General features: G+C 63.7%; 1 protein-coding gene across 1 annotated transcript; it reads left to right on the forward strand.

The window, feature by feature from the left end:
* Positions 1 to 362: 362 nt before the first annotated feature.
* On the forward strand, positions 363 to 20,209 carry MED24 (mediator complex subunit 24). Its single transcript, XM_013944759.2, has 25 exons — positions 363 to 633; positions 2,963 to 3,045; positions 3,584 to 3,622; positions 5,210 to 5,283; positions 6,481 to 6,704; positions 7,357 to 7,468; positions 7,818 to 7,968; positions 8,267 to 8,380; positions 9,115 to 9,162; positions 9,397 to 9,482; positions 9,646 to 9,732; positions 10,062 to 10,173; positions 10,827 to 10,969; positions 11,782 to 11,819; positions 12,546 to 12,628; positions 13,969 to 14,147; positions 14,283 to 14,382; positions 14,561 to 14,736; positions 14,838 to 15,102; positions 15,339 to 15,520; positions 15,869 to 15,962; positions 16,301 to 16,400; positions 18,497 to 18,574; positions 19,074 to 19,222; positions 19,800 to 20,209. Exons 1-25 carry the CDS (start codon positions 504 to 506, stop codon positions 19,914 to 19,916), a joined length of 2,964 nt encoding a protein of 987 aa, XP_013800213.1. The 5' UTR covers positions 363 to 503; the 3' UTR covers positions 19,917 to 20,209.

Consider the following 20,209-nt stretch of genomic DNA (forward strand, 5'->3'; position numbering starts at 1 on the left):
CGCGCATAGGCGTTTGTGCACTCGCGTTTGCACCCGCGCGTTTGCACGCGCGCACGTGCGCGCATATCTTCGCGCTCGTACTTGCACGCGGACATGTATTTGCGCGCACGCGTCTGCGCACACGCGTTTGCACAGCAGTATTTCCGCCCGCTTTCTTGCACGCACACACACACACACACACACACGTGCACGCGCGTGTTCGCGCACACGCATTTGCACGCGCCCCGCCCTTTGCACACACACCCCCCTCCCCGCCCTCGGACTACACCTCCCAGCAGGCCCCGCGCCGCGCCGCGCCGCGCCGCCCAATCAGCGCGCGGCTTGCTGCCGGGTGCCAACATGGCGGTGCCCAGGCGCTGAGGGCCGCGCTCCGGGGCCGTGGGCCTTGTTGGGCGCGGGTGAGGGGCGGCGGCGGCGCGACCGGGCTCCGTGGGGGGGCGCGGGGCGCAGCTTCCCCTTCGCCTCCGCGGGAGCCAGGGCCGCCCCGGGCGGACGCCGCAGCCATGAAGGTGGTGAACCTGAAGCAGGCCATCCTGCAGGCCTGGAAGGAGCGCTGGAGCGACTTCCAGTGGGCCATCAACATGAAGCGCTTCTTCCCCCGCGGCGCCACCTGGGACATCCTCAACCTGGCAGGTGAGGGGAGTCCTCACTCCTGCCCCCCACCTCCGCCCCAAACTCACCCCTCGTGCCTCAGTTTCCCCCCCGCCAAGGGGGTGATAACGGCCCCCCGCTGCCTCGTGGGTGTTTCCAGCCGGAGCCGGGTGTCACTCAATCCCGAAAGCCTCTTTCCTCCTCTTCCCCCCCCCCCCTTTTTATTAGAATTTCTTTTCCCGTCCCTATTCAAGGGCGTTTGACACAAATCCTGCCAAATGCTGGTACCTGCTGAGCTCCATTGGTTTAAAGATTTGCCAGGCTTTTATGCCAATTATAGAAACTTGTTGCTAGGGTGTTTTTTTTTTTTTTTTTTCCTGTGCAGCAAGCGCGTGTTTGCAAGCCCTGGATAAATAAACACGAAGCGCTGCTCGAGGACTGCTGTAGTGCGGGATTTAAAGGGAAACGGTCCTGAGGCAGGCAGGGAGCTGCTCCTCACCGCACTGAGAGGAGGGACCTTTTCCCAGCTGACCTTTTCCCCTCGCTGTGTCCTACCAGTGCTTTTTCCAGCAGCCTCTGGCCCAGCCCCAGCTCCTGAGGGCAGGTTCTTTCAAACCACAGCCCTGCAGCCGGTTCAGCCCCCGCCTGTGGGGGCTGCGTGCAGGGTCCCAAGGCTACCCGGAGCTCGCGGAAGCCTGCGTCAGCCGCACCGGAGCCGTGGGGCCTGGCTGTGGCGGAGGAGGCTGTGGGGCAGCCCTGGGGAAACAGATTTGCTCAGGGTGGCTGGTGTGGACGTGGGAGCGGGGCACTGCGATCTCTGCGCTGGAGGATGTGCAGGGCGGTTCGGGGCTAAGCCGGCGCTCGGGAGGGTGGCTCGAGGGCTGACTCTGCTGCCGGCCAGCTGCTTCCCGGGGCTCCCGGGTGCCTGTTTCCAGCCCTGCAGCCCTTTGCCTGTCTCACCCAGGCAGGATCATCTCCAGCTCAGTTTGCTGAGGCAGCAAGGCCCGTGGGATGCTTGGTGTGGGCCCACCTGCATATCCCTGAGAGCAGAGTGGCTGCTTTCCACCAACTAAAGCCCAGTCAAAGGGTTAGAGATAATCAGTGCCTACAATTTCTGCAAAAACAGGTTTCTCCTGACCACCTATTAGTGCCTCAGCTGAAGGAAAGGCTCGTTTTTAACACCCAGCCTGCGTTGGAGGGCAGCTGCCCTGCAAGGAGGGGGAGGGAGCCGGCTCTGTTTGGCCCTGCTGCTTCAGGAACTGCTTGTGGGGGGATGTTGGTGTTGCTGGGCCTTCCTGGGCAGCGTGAGTGTTGTGTGAGGGCCGGCAGGTTGTGAGCGCGTGGGGAGGGTGTTCCTGAAGTCTGGGACGGCTGTAACAACCGCCGTGCTCATAGCGCTGCTTCCTTTCTAAGCCCCTCTTGCCGCAGCCCTAGCGCAGAGCCTTTCCCAGCTCGTGCGTTTCAGGCTCAGACTACAAAGGAGGAGAATCTGGCACGAGCCGCCAGAATCACGGCGGTGCCCAGCAAATCTGTGCTGACACGTCTGCAGTGGGTAACAGCATGTGGCTGGCGCGTGTTGACACTCCCTGATTAGATGGGGATGGGAAGGGGGCAGGTTGCCATCAGCCTTCTGTCTTTGAGCTACGATGCTTTTGGACGTGGTCTGAGTCTCCATTCGAGATCCCGGGTGCTGCCTTTTGCTTCCGCAGCTGTGATCCAGCCGTGGCTGCTCCCCGTTTTCTTTGGGGAGGCGGTTTCCCAAACGGCCGCTTCCCCTCTCGCATCTGGGTGCGTTGACCTAGTTGCAGCCTGGGGCCTGCTTTTGCGAGGTGGTTCCTGCACTCTGCCATAGTTCCAATGGTCAATTAAAGGCTTGGCTGAGCAGATAGGACGGGCAGAGCCCCTCCGGCTTCCAAAGGCCGGCGCTGGCAGGCAGCCAGCGGGAGGGAGCGCCAGACGTGCAGAGCTGATCTCAGCAGAGGGGCTCTCTGCCTGGAGTCCAGCCCCAGGTGCCAGAGTGAAAGTCACTTGGTGGTGGATGCCAAGAGCCTCCTGGGCAGTATGTGGGAGGAAGGGGGACATGTTTGGAGAGAATCAGGTGCTGTTTGGGGAGAGCTGAGTTAGCAGGAGGCTGCTTGTGCTTCCTAAATTATTTAGTAGCTTTTGCTGCTGGGATTAGAAAGTTATGGGATTCAGTTAATTTCAGGGAAGCTTTGTGCAAAGTGTTTGTGGTTAGCGCAATTTGTCTTTGCCACCTTCCCTGTGGGATGAGACCAAAAATGAGAGCGCAACGTGCGTGTGTGTGTGTGTGTTTCCACAAGTCACGCGTTTGCTGACCTGGGACCTCCTGGCCCCTCTCCTTTGCTTGCAGAGGCTCTTCTCGAACAGGCTATGATCGGGCCGTCACCGAACCCACTCATCTTGTCCTACCTGAAATATGCTATCAGTTCCCAGGTAATAACGCTCTTTGTGCACTGCAGACACTGTTGGGTGTCACCTCGCAGCCCCAAGTAGCAGGCGGGCAAAGAAACCGGGGTGTGGAATTGGTGGCGGCCGGACACCCCAAATCTCCCGTCTGCGCCACGGAGGCATCGCGTCTCCCCCCAGGCCGGGGTGGGTGATGGAGGGCTCTGTGCTCGGCGCGTGCCCAACGCAAGGATCTCTCTGTAAATGGTGTCCATCCGCTGCCCGGCTGCACGGAGACGGAGTAGAAATCCTTGCCTGCCGAGAGCCTCCGCGGCTGCTCTTAGCCCCGCGCTTTCTGAGCGTAGCGTTTAATATTGTTTAAAGTTTGCGTGAAAACAATCAGCAATCACCTAAAAATGTCTCTCTGGATTTGTGCCGGGTCAGTGCCCCAGCCCCGTCCGCGATGACAGGCGGCGGGGCCGTGCCCTGACCTTGCCGTTCCTCAGCAACGGGCGCCGCGCGTACAAACATCACCTACTAACACGCTGCTCTGCCGGGTTTGTTTTGGTTTGTGTTTTGTTCTTAGATGGTGTCTTATTCCACGGTGCTGACGGCCATCAGCAAGGTACGGCTCTGACAGCTGCTGTCGGAGGTTTTTCTCTTTACCTGTGATCCACATATCCATTTCCCTCTCCAGAACTCTCACCAAATATAGGTCAAGCAGAAAATGACGTCCTTTGCTGAGTCAGCAGTGGTTGGACGGCACAGATTAGCAATGAGCCCTCTCGTGTCCCGCTGGGGACGGGCTGTCGCCGTTCCTCACGGGGTCCTGCTCCCGTTTGGGGACGGTCACGCTCCGCGTTGTGTGCGCTGCGGGCGTGAAAGCCTCATCCCTCCGCCGTGGGGGGCCTGGCAGGCTCCTACCCCGCAGCATCGTGCGTGTAAACCACACCTCGGCTGCCGGAAACCACATCCCTCTGCGGCCGGCGGTGCTGGCAGCGCTGTGGGAATCCGGAGCCGGTTATGGAAAAGCCATGCCGCTCGCGAGGGAGCGCTGCCAATGCTGGGCCGCGTAGCTGTGTCTGCCTGCCCGGCTTCATGGGCCAGGTTCCCACGGGCGCTCGGCATCCCTGCGCCTCTCCGGCTGGGAACGAGTCCTCTGGAGCCGGCGGCAGAGCTGCCTCCGTGTGCTGCTGGGGCGCAGTGTGGCCGCTCTGAAGGGAGCGAGTGGCCCCTTGCGGGCTGCGTCGGGCCCCCCACCCTCCCTGTGCGATAGCTTTATCAGGGCGACCTCTGATTCGAAGCGAGAAGGATTCCTTTCCTCCCACCTCCGTGTGTTTGCCGGGGGTGGGAACAGAAGGGCGCTGGTAGCGACGGGATGCTGGTGGTGTTTTGGGGTGCTGCAGGCAGGCTGAGCACGGCGCGCCGGCCTCGGGCCTGCAGGGAGCCGGGCTGGAAACGCACCGCTGAGCCCCAGCGAGGATGGGGAGCCTCGGCGCCGAGCTCCTGGGAGAGGGAGAGCTAGCGCGGGGCTGGCCGATGCTGAACGCCGCGGCGGGCGGGCGCCGCTGCCTGGGTCGCACGTCGCCGCCCGTTCCGGCGGGGCGGACGGAGAGCTGACCTTGACAGCCGAGGTTTTTCTCCTTCAGATCAGCGTGGGCCGCGAGGAGGCCCGCGGGCTAGCTCCGGCCCGGCGGGGCGGCCCCATCTGCTCTGCAGCCTTCCCCGCGGAGGAGGCGGGGAGCGGCGCTTCTGCTGCCCGCCGCCCCGCGGGCCCCGCGGCCGGGCAGGCTGTCAGCGCGCGCGGCCGCTGCCAGCCTCGCCGAGCCGGGGGTGGGCGCGCGGCCTGGCGCCCAGCCACCGCCCTGTCAACGCAGCCCACGGGGTGCAGAGGGGCCTGAAAACCGAGCTCCGGCCCTCGCGGCGGTCTCTCGGCCGCAGCCTTCTGCGAGGTTGTTTGGAAAACCCAGCCTTGTCCCCGTTGCCGTGGCCCGGTTGCCTGCCGCGACCCCGGGAGGGCACGGCCCGGCCCTCGGACAGCCCCGACCTAGTTCCCGTTCGAGTGGCTGCTGAGCCGCTGCCAGGGTAGGAGTGTCCCGCGGCTGGTAGTGCCTGGCCCGGCCCTTCGGGGAAGGGGGTTTCTCTTGGTTTTGGAGCTGCTGGAGCCTGGCACCCCCCCCATCTGAAATCCCTCCTTGTTCCCCTGCTGTAGTTCGATGACTTCTCCCGAGACCTGTGTGTCCAGTCGCTGCTGGAGATAATGGACATGTTCTGCGATCGCCTCAGGTACGGTGCAGCCCGTTCCAGCCCTGCCGTCTCGTCCCCAGGCTGTGTCCGTACCAGGAGCCCAAAGCTCAGGCGGGGCAAGAGGGCGCTGCCGAGCCCGAGGTGCTCGCTCTGGCAGAGGGAGGCCGGTTCTCCCTCGGGCTCCGTGTTTGTTCCTGTGCCGCTGGGCCCCCTCCGGCTGTCCTGGCCGGGGGATGCCACGTGAGTGCCAGGACGGGCAGAGCAGAGGGCTAGGGAACGCCAAACCCCGTCAGCTTCATTCAAAGCTGCAAAAAACGCAGCCATTCTGCGATAAGGGCTTCCCCGGAGATATTCCTGCCTGCCTCAGGTAGATAGGGGTGGGCGTAAGCCCAGTGGCCTGAGGGTTTCTGTCCCTGCAGTGTGTTTCGGTTCTTGTGTGTGGCCTCCCTGGCTTCCCAGGGCCCGGGCTACGTGTTCCCGTCTGCCAGCGCTCAGTCCTGCCTGGACTGCCCCAGGCGCTCAGCACAGCTGCCTTGTTTTGCTTCGTGCTCTTCCGCTGGTGTCGCGGGACCCAGGGGAGCCCAGACAATTCAGGCCACAAAAACTTTTTTAGAAAGCCCAGAAATCTTCCTGTTAACCCCTGACAGCCTCTTCTGGGAGGTTGGAGTGGAGAGCACGCAGGGGGCAAGCGGGAGGAGGAGGAAGGCTGAAGGTAGCAGCTCTTCAATTACATGAAATGGAGCAGCAGCAATGAATATGCATCAGTCACAGATGTTGACAAGGAGCTGTTGCTGGCCAACTGCAGAGCCGGCCACTTAATCCAGTCCCTGCCTAATCTGATCCTGCGCTTAATTTGATCAAAACTTCTGGCCCCAATGATTTGTGCATCAGGAGGGGAAAGCATTCACCTCTCGCAGCACATTGATCAACGCTGAGCCTCTCTTAGCAAGATAATTTGATTAGAGGCTTGGAAAGTTTCCCTGTAGTTGAGTGGCCAGAGAGGAGTCTGCGCTGGAAAGACTTTATTTGCCTTGGTGCTGGGGGGTGTTCACAGGCCGAACAGATGGAGGCATGCGGCAGAGGAGCCGGGAGCCGACAGGCGCGCTGGGCTGGGGCATGGGACGTGGGTTTGGTTCCCCAGGCTGCCCCGGCTCTGTGCCTCGGTTTCCCCTGTGTAAAATGGGGGCAATAGCCCGGCCCGTGGTGAGTGCAGTCCCCTTCCTCTCCCCATCGCAGCTGCCACGGCAAAGCAGAGGAGTGCATCGGCCTCTGCCGGGCCCTGATGAGTGCCCTCAACTGGCTTCTGCGCTGCGCCGCCTTCTATGCCGAGAAGGTGAAGGAGACGCTGGAGCAGGCGGCAGCTGAGAGCCAGCTGAAGATGTGCCTGGAGCGACTGGAGAAAATGCTCAGCAGCACCAAGAACCGGGCCCTGATCCACATTGCGAAACTGGAGGAGACGTGTATGTCGCTGCCCCTGCCCAGGCCTCGCGGCCGTGCCCTGTCCTTCAGCACGTGCAGCTCGTGGCAGCTGCCAGTGCTCCTAGTCGCTGCTGGCCTCGGGAAGATGTGGCCACCTCTCCCTTCCCCCTGCCCAGATCCTGCCGCATTGTCCCTGCGGCTCCAAGCCCATCCATCTTCCAGCCCTGTTGCTGTAACCATCTCCTCCTTGGCTCCGTGCCACCCTCTGCCCCCTCCCTTTCACACTGCCCTTGGAAGAGGAGCAGAATTAATGCGAAGGCTGCGTGAGCTGTTCCTGGGCGCGGAGTGGATCCTGCGCTCCACCAGCCTGCCTGGCACAGTCCTGCACCCTCGGTCTGTCCATGTGCCTCGCCAGAAGGCTGTGCCAGACTGAGCCCAGAGCAGGAGCTGCTTGGTGGCGTGCACACCCTCAGCTTGGGTTTGCAAAGGCGCCCTGGGGAGCTGGGCACCCCACAGCTATGAAGATGCAACAGGAGCTGACGTCTGCTCACTGCAAGGCCTGGCGAGGAGCCCCAGCCTTGGCAGGCGCTCAATGCCACTGCGGGGCTTTAAGCCAGCCTGCCTGGGTCCTTGGCATGTTGCTGTCCCCCCCCCCCCCCATCCCCCTTCTAAAAGCCTGTCCTCCCTCCCCAGCCTCGTGGAGCGCCGTGGAGCAGTCCCTCGTCAAGCTGGGGGAGAACCTGAGCAGCCTCAGCAACTCCCCGCTGCGAAGCCAGGCTGACGACTGCGTCTCCCTCATCAAGAGGTAGCTGCACGCCGCTCGCTGTCTTTGCGTGCTCCGAGGGTAAAGTGGGTCTGAGCCCCGCTCTGGGGGGCCGAGAGCCTCCTGCTGCCTCCACGCTGGCTCCTTGCTTTCCTGCCCTTCCCGGCGCTGACTCCTGAGCTGGCCGTGGGCTGGCAAGAGGCCGTGGGGTAGGAGGGCGACAGGGCTGGCAGTGACCTGCTGCGAGGCAGTCTTACCTGGGGATTGCTCCTCTGGCGGCCCCTCGACGGCAGAGATCTGGGGCCTGGCTGGGAAGGGAGGATGGGACAGGCGGAGCAAGAGTCTGTCCCTGCAATGCTCCTATGACCCCGTGCTGTCGTCTCCTGCCCAGCATCCCCACCATGCTCTCGGTCCACACCGAGCAGCTGAACAAGACCGGCTTCCCCACCGTGCACGCCGTGGTGCTGCTGGAAGGGACCATGAACCTCACGGGAGAGACCCAGCCGCTAGTGGAGCAGCTGATGATGGTGAAGAGGATGCAGGTACAAAAGTGGCACCTTTTTGTCCTGTTCCGGGTGGCCCGGTGGGACCAGGGCCTTGCTGCAGCTCTGCGTGTTGTGTGATCCTGGTTCATGGATATGGGCAGAGCCACTGGGAGCAGCACGAACCCATTGGCACAGGGGAAACTTTTGTCCTTCTTGTGGTTGGTCCTTGCACAGGAGGTTCTAGGGCTTGGCTGTGGTTGGGGGAGTCACTTTATTGCTCTTCTGGCACTTGGAGGCCTGGGAGGGTTGGACCCCGTGGTGCCCTCACGCAGGGTCCTCTCTGTGTGCCCTGCAGCGCATCCCCTCCCCGCTCTTTGTGCTGGAGATCTGGAAGGCCTGTTTTGTGGGCCTCATTGAGTCCCCTGAGGGCACGGAGGAGCTGAAGTGGACAGCCTTCACCTTCCTGAAGGTAGGTCCTAGCCCCCCAGGAGGTGTTGGTGCTCTAGCCCGGGGCCCGTCGCTGCCTTTTCCCCCACACCCCGGTCGCTGCTGAGTGCCGGAGCCTGGCAGAGCAATTAGTTCTCTTCTCCTGCTGCGTGCCCCTCGGGGTCCTTCTCACGCCCCATCTGGAGAGCGTGTGAGATGGTGGAGCCTGCAGGCAGCCCTCCTACAACCCGCCGAGCGTCAGCTTTGCTGCCTGGGATGTCTTTTCAGCCCAGCCCCGTTTTGTTCTGCAGAGTGGCTTTCCTGGGACGTTGTGGGGGAAACCATGGCTTTTGAAGGATGCCACAGCAGCCTTTGGCCTTACACTCCCAATGGCTCAGCAGTGGGCAGCCCCGGAGCAGTCTGCTTTGCTTCTTGCCTTTGTACCAAACAAAAGGGATCTGGGTGTAATTTCAGGCCTGAGACGTGCTCTGTCCTGTGCCGCGCTCCTCTGCAGCCGCAGGCCGCTGCCTGGCTGTTACGAGGTGGCCTTGCCCCGCTACCCTTTGCGATGGTTGAAGGACTGCAGAGGGGAAGTGGTGGGACAAAGCACCCTGGGCGCATGGGTTGCTCGGGAAACACTCCTTACTCTGGGCTGGGAGAGCAACTGGTGATTGCAGGAGTTTTGCCCTTTGGCTCCCGCTGCCTGTGTTGCTGGGGGATCCTGACCGCAGAAACGCGTCTGCCTTGTCGGTCACATCTGTGCCCCGCTTCTTGCAGATCCCCCAGGTCCTGGTTAAACTCAAGAAGTATCCCCAAGGGGAGAAGGTGAGTTGCAAGGGCTGTTGATTGGAACTGTTCAGTGTTGTATGCACAAGTGAATCGCGTTTGTCACGGTGGTGCTGGTGTCTTGCCAAAGCTGCATGGGGGCAGCTGGGGTAGGGAACGGTCTATGTCCCAGCAACTTTCTTTTAATGGACGAGACGGAGTGGGAGGGAAAGGTGGGCTTCCGTCAGCTCCTGCAGCAGCTGTTCCCAGCTGAGTGCTTGGCTTTGTGCGCAGCAAGACTTCACCGAGGATGTCAACTGCGCCTTCGAGTTCCTGCTGAAGCTGACCCCTCTGCTTGACAAAGCAGACCAGCGATGCAAGTGAGTGCCCACCGTGCCCGTGGCTGACGCACAGCGCAACAGGCACGTGGCGGCGCCGCGGCCGGTCTGCACCACGGGGACCCGCGGCCTCTCTGCGGAGAGCCGGGTGCCGCTCGGGGCGAGCGCTGTCCCCCAGCCTGACGCTCTCCCGTCTCTGTTTCAGCTGCGACTGCACGAGTCTGCTCCTGCAGGAGTGCAGCAAGCAGGGGCTGCTCTCGGAGGCCAACATGACCAACCTGATCACCAAACGGTACAGCCCCCTCCAAGGCCCGGGTAGCCATGTGGGGTTGGAGTGCCGTGTCTCGCTGCTGGGACACGCTGGCCTGGAGGGACAAGGCTTTCCTTACCGTGACAAACTGAGTAAGGCAAAGCGTCCTCTCAGAGCGGCAACTGGCGCTGCCCTGCGGTGGCAGCCTGGGCTCCTTAGGGAGGACGAGGAGGCGGCGGGTGCTAGTTCCCTCGGGGATGGTGATGCCGTGGCCCTGGTGGTGGAGGTGTGGGAGGTGGCTGAGCCGCGGGGAGGAGAGCGGAAGGGGTGAGGAGCTCCTGCTCACGGCGCCCATCTTGCGCGTCCCCCAGAACGGCGGACAGGGAACATGCCCCGCGCTTGAAATCGGCAGAGAACGCCAACATCCAGCCCAACCCCGGGCTCATCCTGAGAGCCGAGCCGACTGTCACCAACATCCTAAAGGTGAGTCTCCTCGCGCCTCCGTGCTGGGCAGGCTGGGCTGGGCCCCAGAGCCTGCTTCCTGCGGCACTGGTCTCCCCCGGCAGCCGGGAAGTGGCTGGAAGGTGCCAGATCTCCCCCTGTGCTGTGGTGGAGGAATTGCTCCCAGCCTTGTCGGTAGGGCCCGGTGCTCTGCATGGACGTGGGGAGCCTCCTCCCCCTTCCTAGGAAGCCAGAGGAGCCATCAGGCGGCACGTTGCCTCGTCCATGCCAGCAGCCTGCGCCTGGCCAGCTCGGCCCGTCCTCCTCGCAGCTGCTCCCCCCGCGTGTGTCTCCCCGGTCCCCGGGGGCCTCCCCTGTCCCTGCGTCGCTCTGCTTTGCCTCGCTGCTGCTGAGCGCGCGAGGACGACTTGCCGCGGGTTGTGCTGCCCTTCGTGCCGCAGCTCTCCTGGGCGGCGACTGAACCGCTCTCCCTTCGCGGCCGAGCCGGCGTGCCCTGCAGTGCCTGCAGAGCTGGCGGCTCTCCCCATCTCTCCGAGCCACACGGGTCCGCGCTCGCAGAGGCCTCGTGGGATGCTGCTGGCAGCCGACCAGCACTGCCCCCACGTCCGCAGTTTCACTGCTGCTCTGTAATGCACATTTCCTCTGATTTTTCCTTCCCTCTGTTTTTTTGGTAGACCATGGATGCAGATCACTCCAAATCCCCTGAGGGCTTGCTGGGGGTCTTGGGCCACATGCTCTCTGGGAAGAGCCTGGATCTGCTGCTGGCAGCGGCGGCGGCAACGGGCAAGCTGAAATCCTTTGCTCGGAAATTCATCAAGTGAGTGAGCACCCAGGTGACACCGTCCCCAGGGGTTAGCGGGACCGGCACTAGGCAGGTGCTTGTGCAGCACCGGATCCAGCAGAGCCCGGGGGAGCTGCACCCCGCGGCAGCCTTCCCCCTGCGCTCCTGTGTGAGCAGCGCAGAGCATCAGAACGGATTGGATTTCTTTTGAGGGTTGCGTGCTGAAAGCACCAGCACGGTCTCAGATCCGGGGCACTTGCTCTGTGCGTGTGCGTGCGTGCGCCTGTAGTCCCCAGATGCCTGTGGCCTGGTTATAGCTCACGTACCAGCACGCACGGGAGCGGTGCGACGTGCTGCTTCAAGCAGGGGGGCCTGGGGGCAGCTCGAACCGCGCAGGCCTAGCCGGGTGCCCGGCGGTTCAGCAGGCCCCGGCACGGCCCTGGTGTTTGCTCTGGTGGGGGCTTTGTGCTGCTGCAGTACGGAGAGAGGGTCACGCTCGGAAACCCCCACGCAGAGCTGGCCCTGTGAGAGGCCCGTGCTCAACGCCGGACCGATTGGGTGAGGGGGGAAAAGAAGTGTTGCTGGACCTGTTTTGCTGCAGGGGGGCAGAGGCCGAGGGAGGAGGCAGCTCGTTCCTGCTGTGCCGGAGGGCGTTTGTGGAGCTGGGCCCCGGTTCGGTCCCCTGCCCTCCCTGCTCCCTCCCTCCCTCCTGCTGGGCCTGTGCAGCGCCGGGACGGCGGCACCCTGGGTGTAGACGGGAGAGGGGGACGTGGGCAGGGGGAAGAGGCCGCTGTTTCACTGCGGCGACGATGATAACGCTTCATTGCGGCTCTCTCTGCCCCCTCTAGGCTGAATGAATTCACGAAGCACATCAGCGGAGAAGGCTGTAAGTGCGTGCGCGTCCGCGTGCGGTGCGGTTTGAGCTGTGCTTCCCCCGCTGCCGCCGCGTGCTGCGGCGCTGAGCGGGGCCTGGAGGGGCCCGGCTGGCGGCAGGGTTAGCAGAGCTGGCCGTGGCGCCGCAGCGAGAGCCGTGCTGCGCCGTTCCAGGCGGGGGGCTGCCGGCAGGGTGCCCGGCGCGTGGGCGTGTGGCCGGGTGCCAGCAGGGATCTGGGCCCCTGGGGACCCGCTGCCCTTGTGCCTGGCGTGTGCGCGTCCATCCCCGGCGCGGGGCGCTCTCTGCCTGCGGGGAAAAGGCTCCCCCCTGCCCAGCCCAGCCCGGCCCACGGGGCCTCTCAAGGCCGGCCCTGCCCCAGCTCCCTCCCTGGAAGGGGTGATGTGTCAGCACGCAGCCCAAGATAAGGATTCTGACTGCGTTTGCGTGTGATTAAACATGCCGAGTGCTCTGACCTTCCGCAGCGCGGGGGGAGCCCGGGGCTGGGCCGGGGCTGCTGAACGGGAAGCCAAAGCCGCTCTGGGGGCCTGGACTGAGGCAGCCTGGGGTGAGGGAGGCCCTTGGCGCATCCCTGGCGTCCTCGCTCGCACACGAGCGCTTTTGGGGTTGGGAGAGCTCTCGAGGGGAAGCAGGGTCCCGGCCCCCAGCTCACCGGGCGCCCGCCTGCCTCCTCCGTGCTGAGCCCGGAGATCCCTAAAGCCTTCGTTTCTCTTCCCTCAGCCAAAGCAGCCTCGGTCCGAGCCCTGCTCTTTGACATCTCTTTCCTCATGCTGTGCCACGTGGCCCAGACCTACGGCTCGGAGGTATAACCTGCCTTCCCTCTGCGGAGCGGAAAGGGCGGGAGCGAGACCCTGATCCCGGCTGGTGGGGCAGGGATGGGACTCTGACCTTGCGCGAGCAGCGCGCTGCAGCCTGCCAGCCTCCTCTAGCGGCCAGCCCGCCCCGCCGGCTGGGACCCTGCCGCCACCGCCGCCGTCCCTGGGCGCCGGGTGCAGCACCGTGGCATTGGGGGGGACGCTGCTCACGTGCCCTCTCGGGGGCTGGCCGGGCCAGCTCTGATCCCTCCAGACTTTTCCCAGCCTTGCGCTCTGGTCACGTGCGCTTTGGGTGTGGGTAGAGGCCGGCGTTTGCTGGCCGGGGGGCCCATGCAGCCGAGGCTGAACGTCCGCCCTCCCTCCCTCCTGAAAGGGGGAACTTGCAGCTCCATTCAGGAAGTGGCGCTTTGGTTGCATGAAAAATTTCCAGGTTTTGACATCTGTGTGCGTGTTGGGAGCAAAACGATACCGAAACACCGGGAACGCTGAGAGGGAGTGAGACGTGGCGGGGACCTGCCCACCCGGACCCAGGGAGCCAGGAGGGGGGAGGCTGGCGCAGTGTGGCCGGAGGCAGCTCAGACAGCCCCGAGCACATCTGGCTCTGCTGAGGGCTCGGCCCCCAGCCCGGCCCAGAGAGACTTTCCTGACCAGCTGTTGCTGAACAGATGTGCAAAACATCTCGCTTTTGACAAAAATAGTGTCCCATGGGTCACGGAGGGCTGAAGGGAGGAAGCAGCATGCAGGATTCCCAGCTCGTGTCCCCCTCGGGAACCTTCCCAGCTGGCTACGAGCTGGGCTGCGCGCCCCATCCCTGGGCTGCGCCGCATCCCTGCGGAGCTGTGGGCCAGGCGACCCTGCTGCCGGGGAGCCTGAGCCCGGCTCTGCCCCCCGGCCGGGGCATCTGGGCACGGGGCGCAGCAGGGAAGGTCCTCCGGGCCCCGAAGCGGCTGGTGGGGGGCGAGCGGCCCTTTCCGGGCAGGACACGGTGACCTGCAGCCCTTGCGGACTGACCCTGTCCCGGTGTCTCCCCGAGGGCTCCCGGTGCAGCCTGTCGAAGTCGGAGCGCTGCTCCGAGACGGGCTGCAGCCCCCCCCCCCCCCCCGGGGAGTCCCACGGGAGAGGGTCAAACACGGCCCACGGGCTGGAAACCGGTGCCTTCCCGGGCGGCTGAGCAGGGACCAGGGATCGGCCTCTCCGCGCAGGCCACGGGGCGGCGCTGTTGCCCCAGCCGTGAGCACCCTTGGGTGGGGGGCAGGACCCCGGGCGGGGGGTCCCCAGGCAGGGTGCCCGCGGGTGCAGCGCCCACTCTGTACCCGGTTCCCTTCCAGGTGATCCTGTCGGAGTCGAGCCCGGCGGGCGAGGTGCCCTTCTTCGAGACCTGGATGCTGACCTGCATGCCCGAGGAGGGCAAGATCCTCAACCCCGACCACCCCTGCTTCCGCCCCGACTCCACCAAGGTGGAGTCCCTGGTCGCCCTCCTGAACAACTCCTCCGAGATGAAGCTGGTGTAAGAGCTGGGGGGCTCCCCGCTGGGCCGGAGCGATCCCCGGGGCTGGGGAGAGGAGCGGCCATCCCGTCTCCCTGGGCCTGCGGCCGCTCTGAGCGAGCGTCTCAACCTCTCTGCCTCTCTCCTCTCTGGCAGGCAGATGAAGTGGCACGAGGCGTGTCTGAGCATCTCGGCTGCCATCCTGGAGATCCTCAACGCCTGGGAGAACAGCGTGCTCACCTTCGAGTCCATCCAGGTGGGCCTGGTGGGAGGACGGCACGGGGCAGAGCAGGACACTGGCGTGCGCTGTGCCCTGAGGAGGGGCCGCGCTGGCAGGGTCAAGGCTCGGATGGGGCTGGGGTCCTCCACCCTCCTGCTCCAAATGCTGCTGCAGAGCTTGCCGGCTACTTCACAACTTGCATCTCCTCCCCTAGAAAATCACAGACAACATCAAGGGGAAGGTGTGCAGCATGGCGGTGTGCGCAGTGGCCTGGCTGGTGGCCCACGTCCGCATGCTGGGCTTGGACGAGCGGGAGAAGTCCCTGCAGATGATCCGGCAACTGGCAACTCCCCTGTACGGCGAGAACACGCTGCAGTTCTACAACGAGCGGTGAGGCCGGGCCCTGCGGTGCACGGTGCCCCGTGCCGTGGCCTTCGCTGCCCTCCCCCTGCCTCCCAGGGCCTGCGTGACCCCTTCTCTCTCTGCCGCAGCGTGGTGATCATGAGCTCCATCCTGGAGCACATGTGTGCTGACGTCCTGCAGCAGACGGCCACGCAGATCAAGTTCCCCTCCACGGGCATGGACACCATCCCCTACTGGAACCTCCTGCCCCCCAAGAAGCCCATCAAGGAGGTGCTGACGAGCGTGTTCACCAAGGTGCTGGAGAAGGGCTGGGTCGACAGCCGCTCCATCCACATCTTCGACACCCTGCTGCACATGGGGGGCGTCTACTGGTTCTGCAACAACCTGGTCAAGGTACGGGGTGGAGGAGGCTGCATCCCCCCCCCCAGCGCTGCAGCTGAGAGTTGAGCCTGTGAGTGCTGAGACTAGCCCATGCTCTTAGCGCACCCTTCCTGCCAGGGCTAGAGTGGGACCCAGGAGTGCTGGCTGTGGCTAGGCTGGGTCCGCTGTGACAGTCCCAGGCGCTGGAGATGAGCGGGGCAGGCCCAGCCGTGCCCGTGCATCCCTCAGCCTGGCCCTGTGCCTCCCAGGAGCTGCTGAAGGAGACGCGGAAGGAGCACACGCTGCGGGCCGTGGAGCTGCTCTATGCCATCTTCTGCCTGGACATGCAGCAGCTGACGCTGACCCTGCTGGGCCACATCCTGCCCAACCTGCTCACCGATTCCTCCAAGTGGCACACCCTCATGGACCCACCGGGCAAGGCCCTGGCCAAGTAAGGCCCCCGTCCTGCGGGTACACGGGCCTTTGGGGTGGGGCGTCCTGTTTGCGGAGCTGGGAGACGCTCCGTGCTGAGGGGCGGCTGGGGTGTCCTGGGTCAGGGCCTGGCAGCCTGGTTGCTGCTCGGGCCCCTGCGCTGTGGTGGCGGGAACGGACGCGCTGGTGTCCTGGGCCCCGTTCCCTGCTGTCTGTCGCCTCTCGCTGAGGAGGGACCTGCCACGTCCCAGCCCTGCGCGTGCTCTGGGCTCCGCCGCCTTCCCTCAAAGGCAGCTGAGCTCCCGCGCTGCCGTCTGCGACCGCCTGGGCTCACAGCCCCTCGGCAGCTCCCCCCTCCTGTCGCTAGGCTCTCCGTCTGGTGCGCCCTGAGCTCCTATTCCTCCCACAACAAGGGACAGGCGTCCGCCAGGCAGAAGAAGAGACACCGAGAGGATATTGAGGTGTGTCCGGCGTGGAGCGGGGGTGGTCGGAGGCTCTCTGCCTGCCCGAACGGGCAGCGTTTGCGGGAGGCGGCAGGGTTGAACCGGCTGACGGGTGGGTGGCTGAGGCTGGAGTCCCTGGGCTGTGCGGCCCCGGCTGTTGCCCCCCTGGGGAAGGAGGAATGTAACGAGATGGACTGCGTGGGGGGGTGGCCCAGGCTGAGTCACCATGGTGTGACCGGAGATCCAAGTCGTGGGCCGTGGCGCTGCACCGAGCCCGCAGTGGGCTGCGCGCCTCGGGGGCCCTGGCACGGCCCTCGGAGAAGGGCTGCTGGGGCTGATTCCTCTCTGCCCCCCAGGATTACATCAGCCTCTTCCCGCTGGACGACACGCAGCCCTCCAAGCTCATGCGCCTGCTGAGCTCCAACGAGGAAGACGCAAACATCCTCTCCAGCCCCAGTAAGTGCAGGCGCGGAGGGCTGCTCCTGGCAACCGTCCTGCCTCGCCACTCGCTTGCGGGGGCGAATGTTTGTTAGCACAAAAAAAACACTTTTCTTCCCAAGCTGACCAAGTGCTCCTGGCTCTCGGATACAGCAGGGAGGGCTCTCCACTCCCCTCTGAACCGCTTCACCTTTCCAGGCCTGGGTGCAAGTGTCGTGTGGCACCAGCAGGCAGGCAGCGCTGGCTTAGAGCTCAGCGCTTGCTTTAGCAGCCCTGGGAAATAGCGCGTGTCCGACACTCCCTTTGCTGCGAGTACTCGGAGACCCGCAGCGGCGTTTGACAGTAACAGGGTGTTTTGGGATTTAGAGGGCTCAAGTGGGAGAGTTTTGCTGAGTTCCCGTGGAGCTTTTGCACTGGGAAAAGGCTGAGGCTTTTTGTTTCCGTGATGGACAGGACTTTAGGAAGAGTGATGAGGTTACATCTCCCCTCCCTGGCGTTACCACCTAAGGCAGTGCCTGGCGTACAAGGGCCTCGGGGAGGTTTTGTTCAAGCCCTGTCGCTCGCGGCCACTTCATGTGGGACCGGAGAGCTGTTGCACTGTTGCCAGCCCGGTCAGGGCTGGAGGTGACGTTCTTGCTATATCTCTGATTAAATCCTGAAATTCCAGTGGTGTTAAAACGGCAAATGGAGCTGATGAGTCCGTGAAGTCACGTCTCTGTTGCCGGAGTGTGGATGCTTCGGGTTGCAACAGCGCTGGCAGGAAGTGCAGCATGGGGTCCTTGGCCCTCTCCTGCCATGGCGGATGCGATGCTGTGAGCTGTGGCAGCTCCAAAACATGTTTGGACTCCTAGGCAGTGAGTCAGGATGCCCCTTGGTCATTGTCTCTTCCAATGCCCTTAGTCCAGCTTGCTCTTTGTTAGAGGATTTTCAACATATCCATCAACCTGTGGTTTTTGTTGGTTTCATTACTGTTGAAATTTGGGGGTTTCCCTATCTTTTTTTAAACTCTTGGTGCAGTTTCCACCTCTTTCGAGTGACATTCAGGATTTTTTTGGTCAGTCTGCTGCAGTAATTTGGAAATCCCGCTTCCTGCGCTAGCCACGTAACTCAATAATTCCATGGGAAAAGTGGGGGAGTGCTTTCTTTTTTTAGCAAGCGTCCTCAGAGCAGCACAAGGTGGGTCCTGCTGATTTTAATAGCTCTGTAGGATGAGTCTGCGCAGGAGGCCTCCCCGGGCTGTTGGATAGGAGATGACACCTACTCCTCTCCTCCGGGAGCCCCCAGGACAAGGCGGCGTCCCTCAGGCTGAGCCTGGCAGGCTCGGTTAGGCTAAGATAGATCCCCCCCAGCCTTCCCAAGGTTTGCTGCTAGTCCACTGGTCACGTCTCGGCTCTGGTAGCTAAATCCTTCTCCAAGAGTGACTTCCCAGTGCTGCTGCACAGCTGTTGAACATCTGGCTCACCCTGCCCAGCTGGTTCTGCTATAAGCAGTGTGTGTAGTACGTATAGCTTGTGCGTTACTCCTGCTCGGCGGAGCGCTCTTCTCCTCTCTTGATCGTGACATTGCGTTACACCGCTCGTGCCCTTGCGGGGTGTCAGTGACGAGTCACTGTTAAATTAAAACCAAATGCAGAGTAACAGTGAGGTTTACTCGCACAGAATGACTGATGCCTGTCCCTTGGCGATGTCATTAAACTTGGTCAGACTTGGAATACGTGTCTCTTGTGCAAGAGCGAAGCCCAGTGACACATCCTCGGAGCAGCAGCGGCAGCATGTGCAGCCCTCACTGGGCTGCTGCGCTCCGTCAGGCGTCGGACTGGCGTGCGTAGGCCTGCCCCGCGCCGCTTTCTCATGCCCCAACCGAGAGGGATGCTGACAAATGCAGAGACTATTTCCGTTCTGTGCGTCTGGTATATCCTAGCAGCGAGGATGATGCTTGTTTGGGGTGGCTGGGCGTGGAGGGCGCCGGGGGCTGTGCTCCAAACCTCTCCCTCCCCTCCTGGGGCCTGGGAGAGCTCAAACGGCCGGCGTTGGCCGGGATGGGCCCGTTGCAACGGCCCCCCCTCAGCCGTGCCAGCCTGCGCCCAGCCTGACGCGTGTTCTCCTCCCCCTCAGATCGCTCGATGAGCAGTTCGCTCTCCGCCTCCCAGCTTCACACCGTCAGCATGAGGGACCCGCTGAACAGAGTGCTAGGTAACGGCGGGGTCACCAGCGGCGGGGCCTGGCCGTGGCCGTGGGGTCGGCCCGGGCGGCGCGTCTGGCCCCGCTCTGCCCGCGGGACGGAGGAAGAGCCCGGCCCTGCGGCCGTCCCCGCGCTCCTCGGGGGACGGCGGTGTGGGACGTTTTCTGGGCTGGCTTCAGTGCTGCTCCGCCGCGGGCTGGGCAGCGGAGTGTGTCCTGTAGGCCTGTCCCCTCTTTGCCTTCGGCCCCGGCTGCTGCACGGGGTGATGAGCCGTTACCCCCGTCCTTGGGCTCGCAACCCTTGACCAGCCTGGGGAGCTTGGCCGGGGGTGATGGACGTGACTCCTTTGGGAAACGCAGCCCCTCCAACCCTGCTGAGCCACTGGTGGGGACTTCAGTCCCCAGGGCACCCTGTGCAGGGGCTTGGGCCGCCCTCAGCCCCGAGGGCTAACGGCGACCCCCCCGTCCTCCCTGAACTGGCCCGGTTTCTGACATCTCCCTGTCTCCGCAGCAAACCTCTTCCTGCTCATCTCTTCCATCCTGGGGGCCAAGACGGCCGGCACCCACACCCAGTTTGTCCAGTGGTTCATGGAGGAGTGCGTGGACTGCCTGGAGCAGGGCAGCCGCGGCAGCATCCTCCAGTTCATGCCCTTCACCATGGTGAGTCCCGCAGCTGAGACGCAGCCTCAGCGCCATCCTTCTCCCGTTGCCGGCTGCTGCTCCCACGGGACGGAGGCAGGCGTTGCAGGGGGACGGGGCTGCCCCGCGGGAAGCTGCCCCTCTCATAACAGCAGCTAGGGGCTGTGGGGTTGTACACGATGCTCTGTTAGCAGGATTAGTGCGGGTGCAGGGGCAGGGGAGCGCTGGGGATAGCCTGGGAGATGCTGGTTTTGCGTGACGGGATCCTGGAGCAGACCAGGGCTGTGCCGCTCCTTCTCCGGCTCCTTCCCCGCTGCGCGTGAGCTCTCGTGGTTCAATGCTTGGTGCTGATGCACTGAGTTTGAGCCTCAGTTCTGCCCCCAGCTCCCTGCGGTCCTGGGCTCTGCCTACCCCCAGGGATTGCCCCAGCGTTGCCGGCGGTGGGGGAATCGCAGTGACATGGTATTTGCAGCTCCGGTTCCTATGGCTGCACTCCCCAGCCCCCTCGGTCGTCCTCGTAGCCCCGGTCTGAGTCCCTCTGCCCGGCTCCGATGGCTCCAGTGTTGTCGTGAGTCAGCTGTTTCCTCTCTCCGGGCAGGTTTCGGAGCTGGTGAAAGTATCCACCATGTCCAGTCCCAAAATTGTCCTGGCCATCACAGATCTCAGCCTGCCCCTGGGTCGCCGTGTCGCTGCGAAGGCCATTGCCGCCCTGTGAGCGCTGCAGGGCAGCCGCTGGGAAACGCCAGCGGCTGCGGCTGCGGCCCCTCCGTAGCAGCCTGGATGCTGGGCTCGGCCATGGGACACCCGGAAAAGCCTCTCCGTCACCGTGGCCTTGGCCTGGCCGTGCCCAGCTCCCAAGGGCAGAGCTGGCGGCAGCAGGGACGGCTTCCCTCTGCCTTTGGCCTCCTGGCACTGCTCCCATCTCCCTGCCTTGTGCTGGACGTTCAGAGACTGAGACAAACCTGCTGCTTTTTTTTTTTTTTCTGATTAATTCAGTCCTTTCGTAGA

This window comes from Apteryx mantelli, chromosome 28 (genome assembly GCF_036417845.1).
Source record: "Apteryx mantelli isolate bAptMan1 chromosome 28, bAptMan1.hap1, whole genome shotgun sequence".
In the NCBI taxonomy this organism is placed as follows: domain Eukaryota; kingdom Metazoa; phylum Chordata; class Aves; order Apterygiformes; family Apterygidae; genus Apteryx; species Apteryx mantelli.

Bases quoted from the DNA above. Each gene is read 5' to 3' on its own strand.
- MED24 (XM_013944759.2), top strand. From the start codon at position 504: ATGAAGGTGGTGAACCTGAAGCAGGCCATCCTGCAGGCCTGGAAGGAG. The intron at 9,163-9,396 runs GTGAGTTGCAAG...CTTTGTGCGCAG, and splicing joins AGTATCCCCAAGGGGAGAAG to CAAGACTTCACCGAGGATGT. The intron at 9,483-9,645 runs GTGAGTGCCCAC...TCTCTGTTTCAG, and splicing joins AAAGCAGACCAGCGATGCAA to CTGCGACTGCACGAGTCTGC.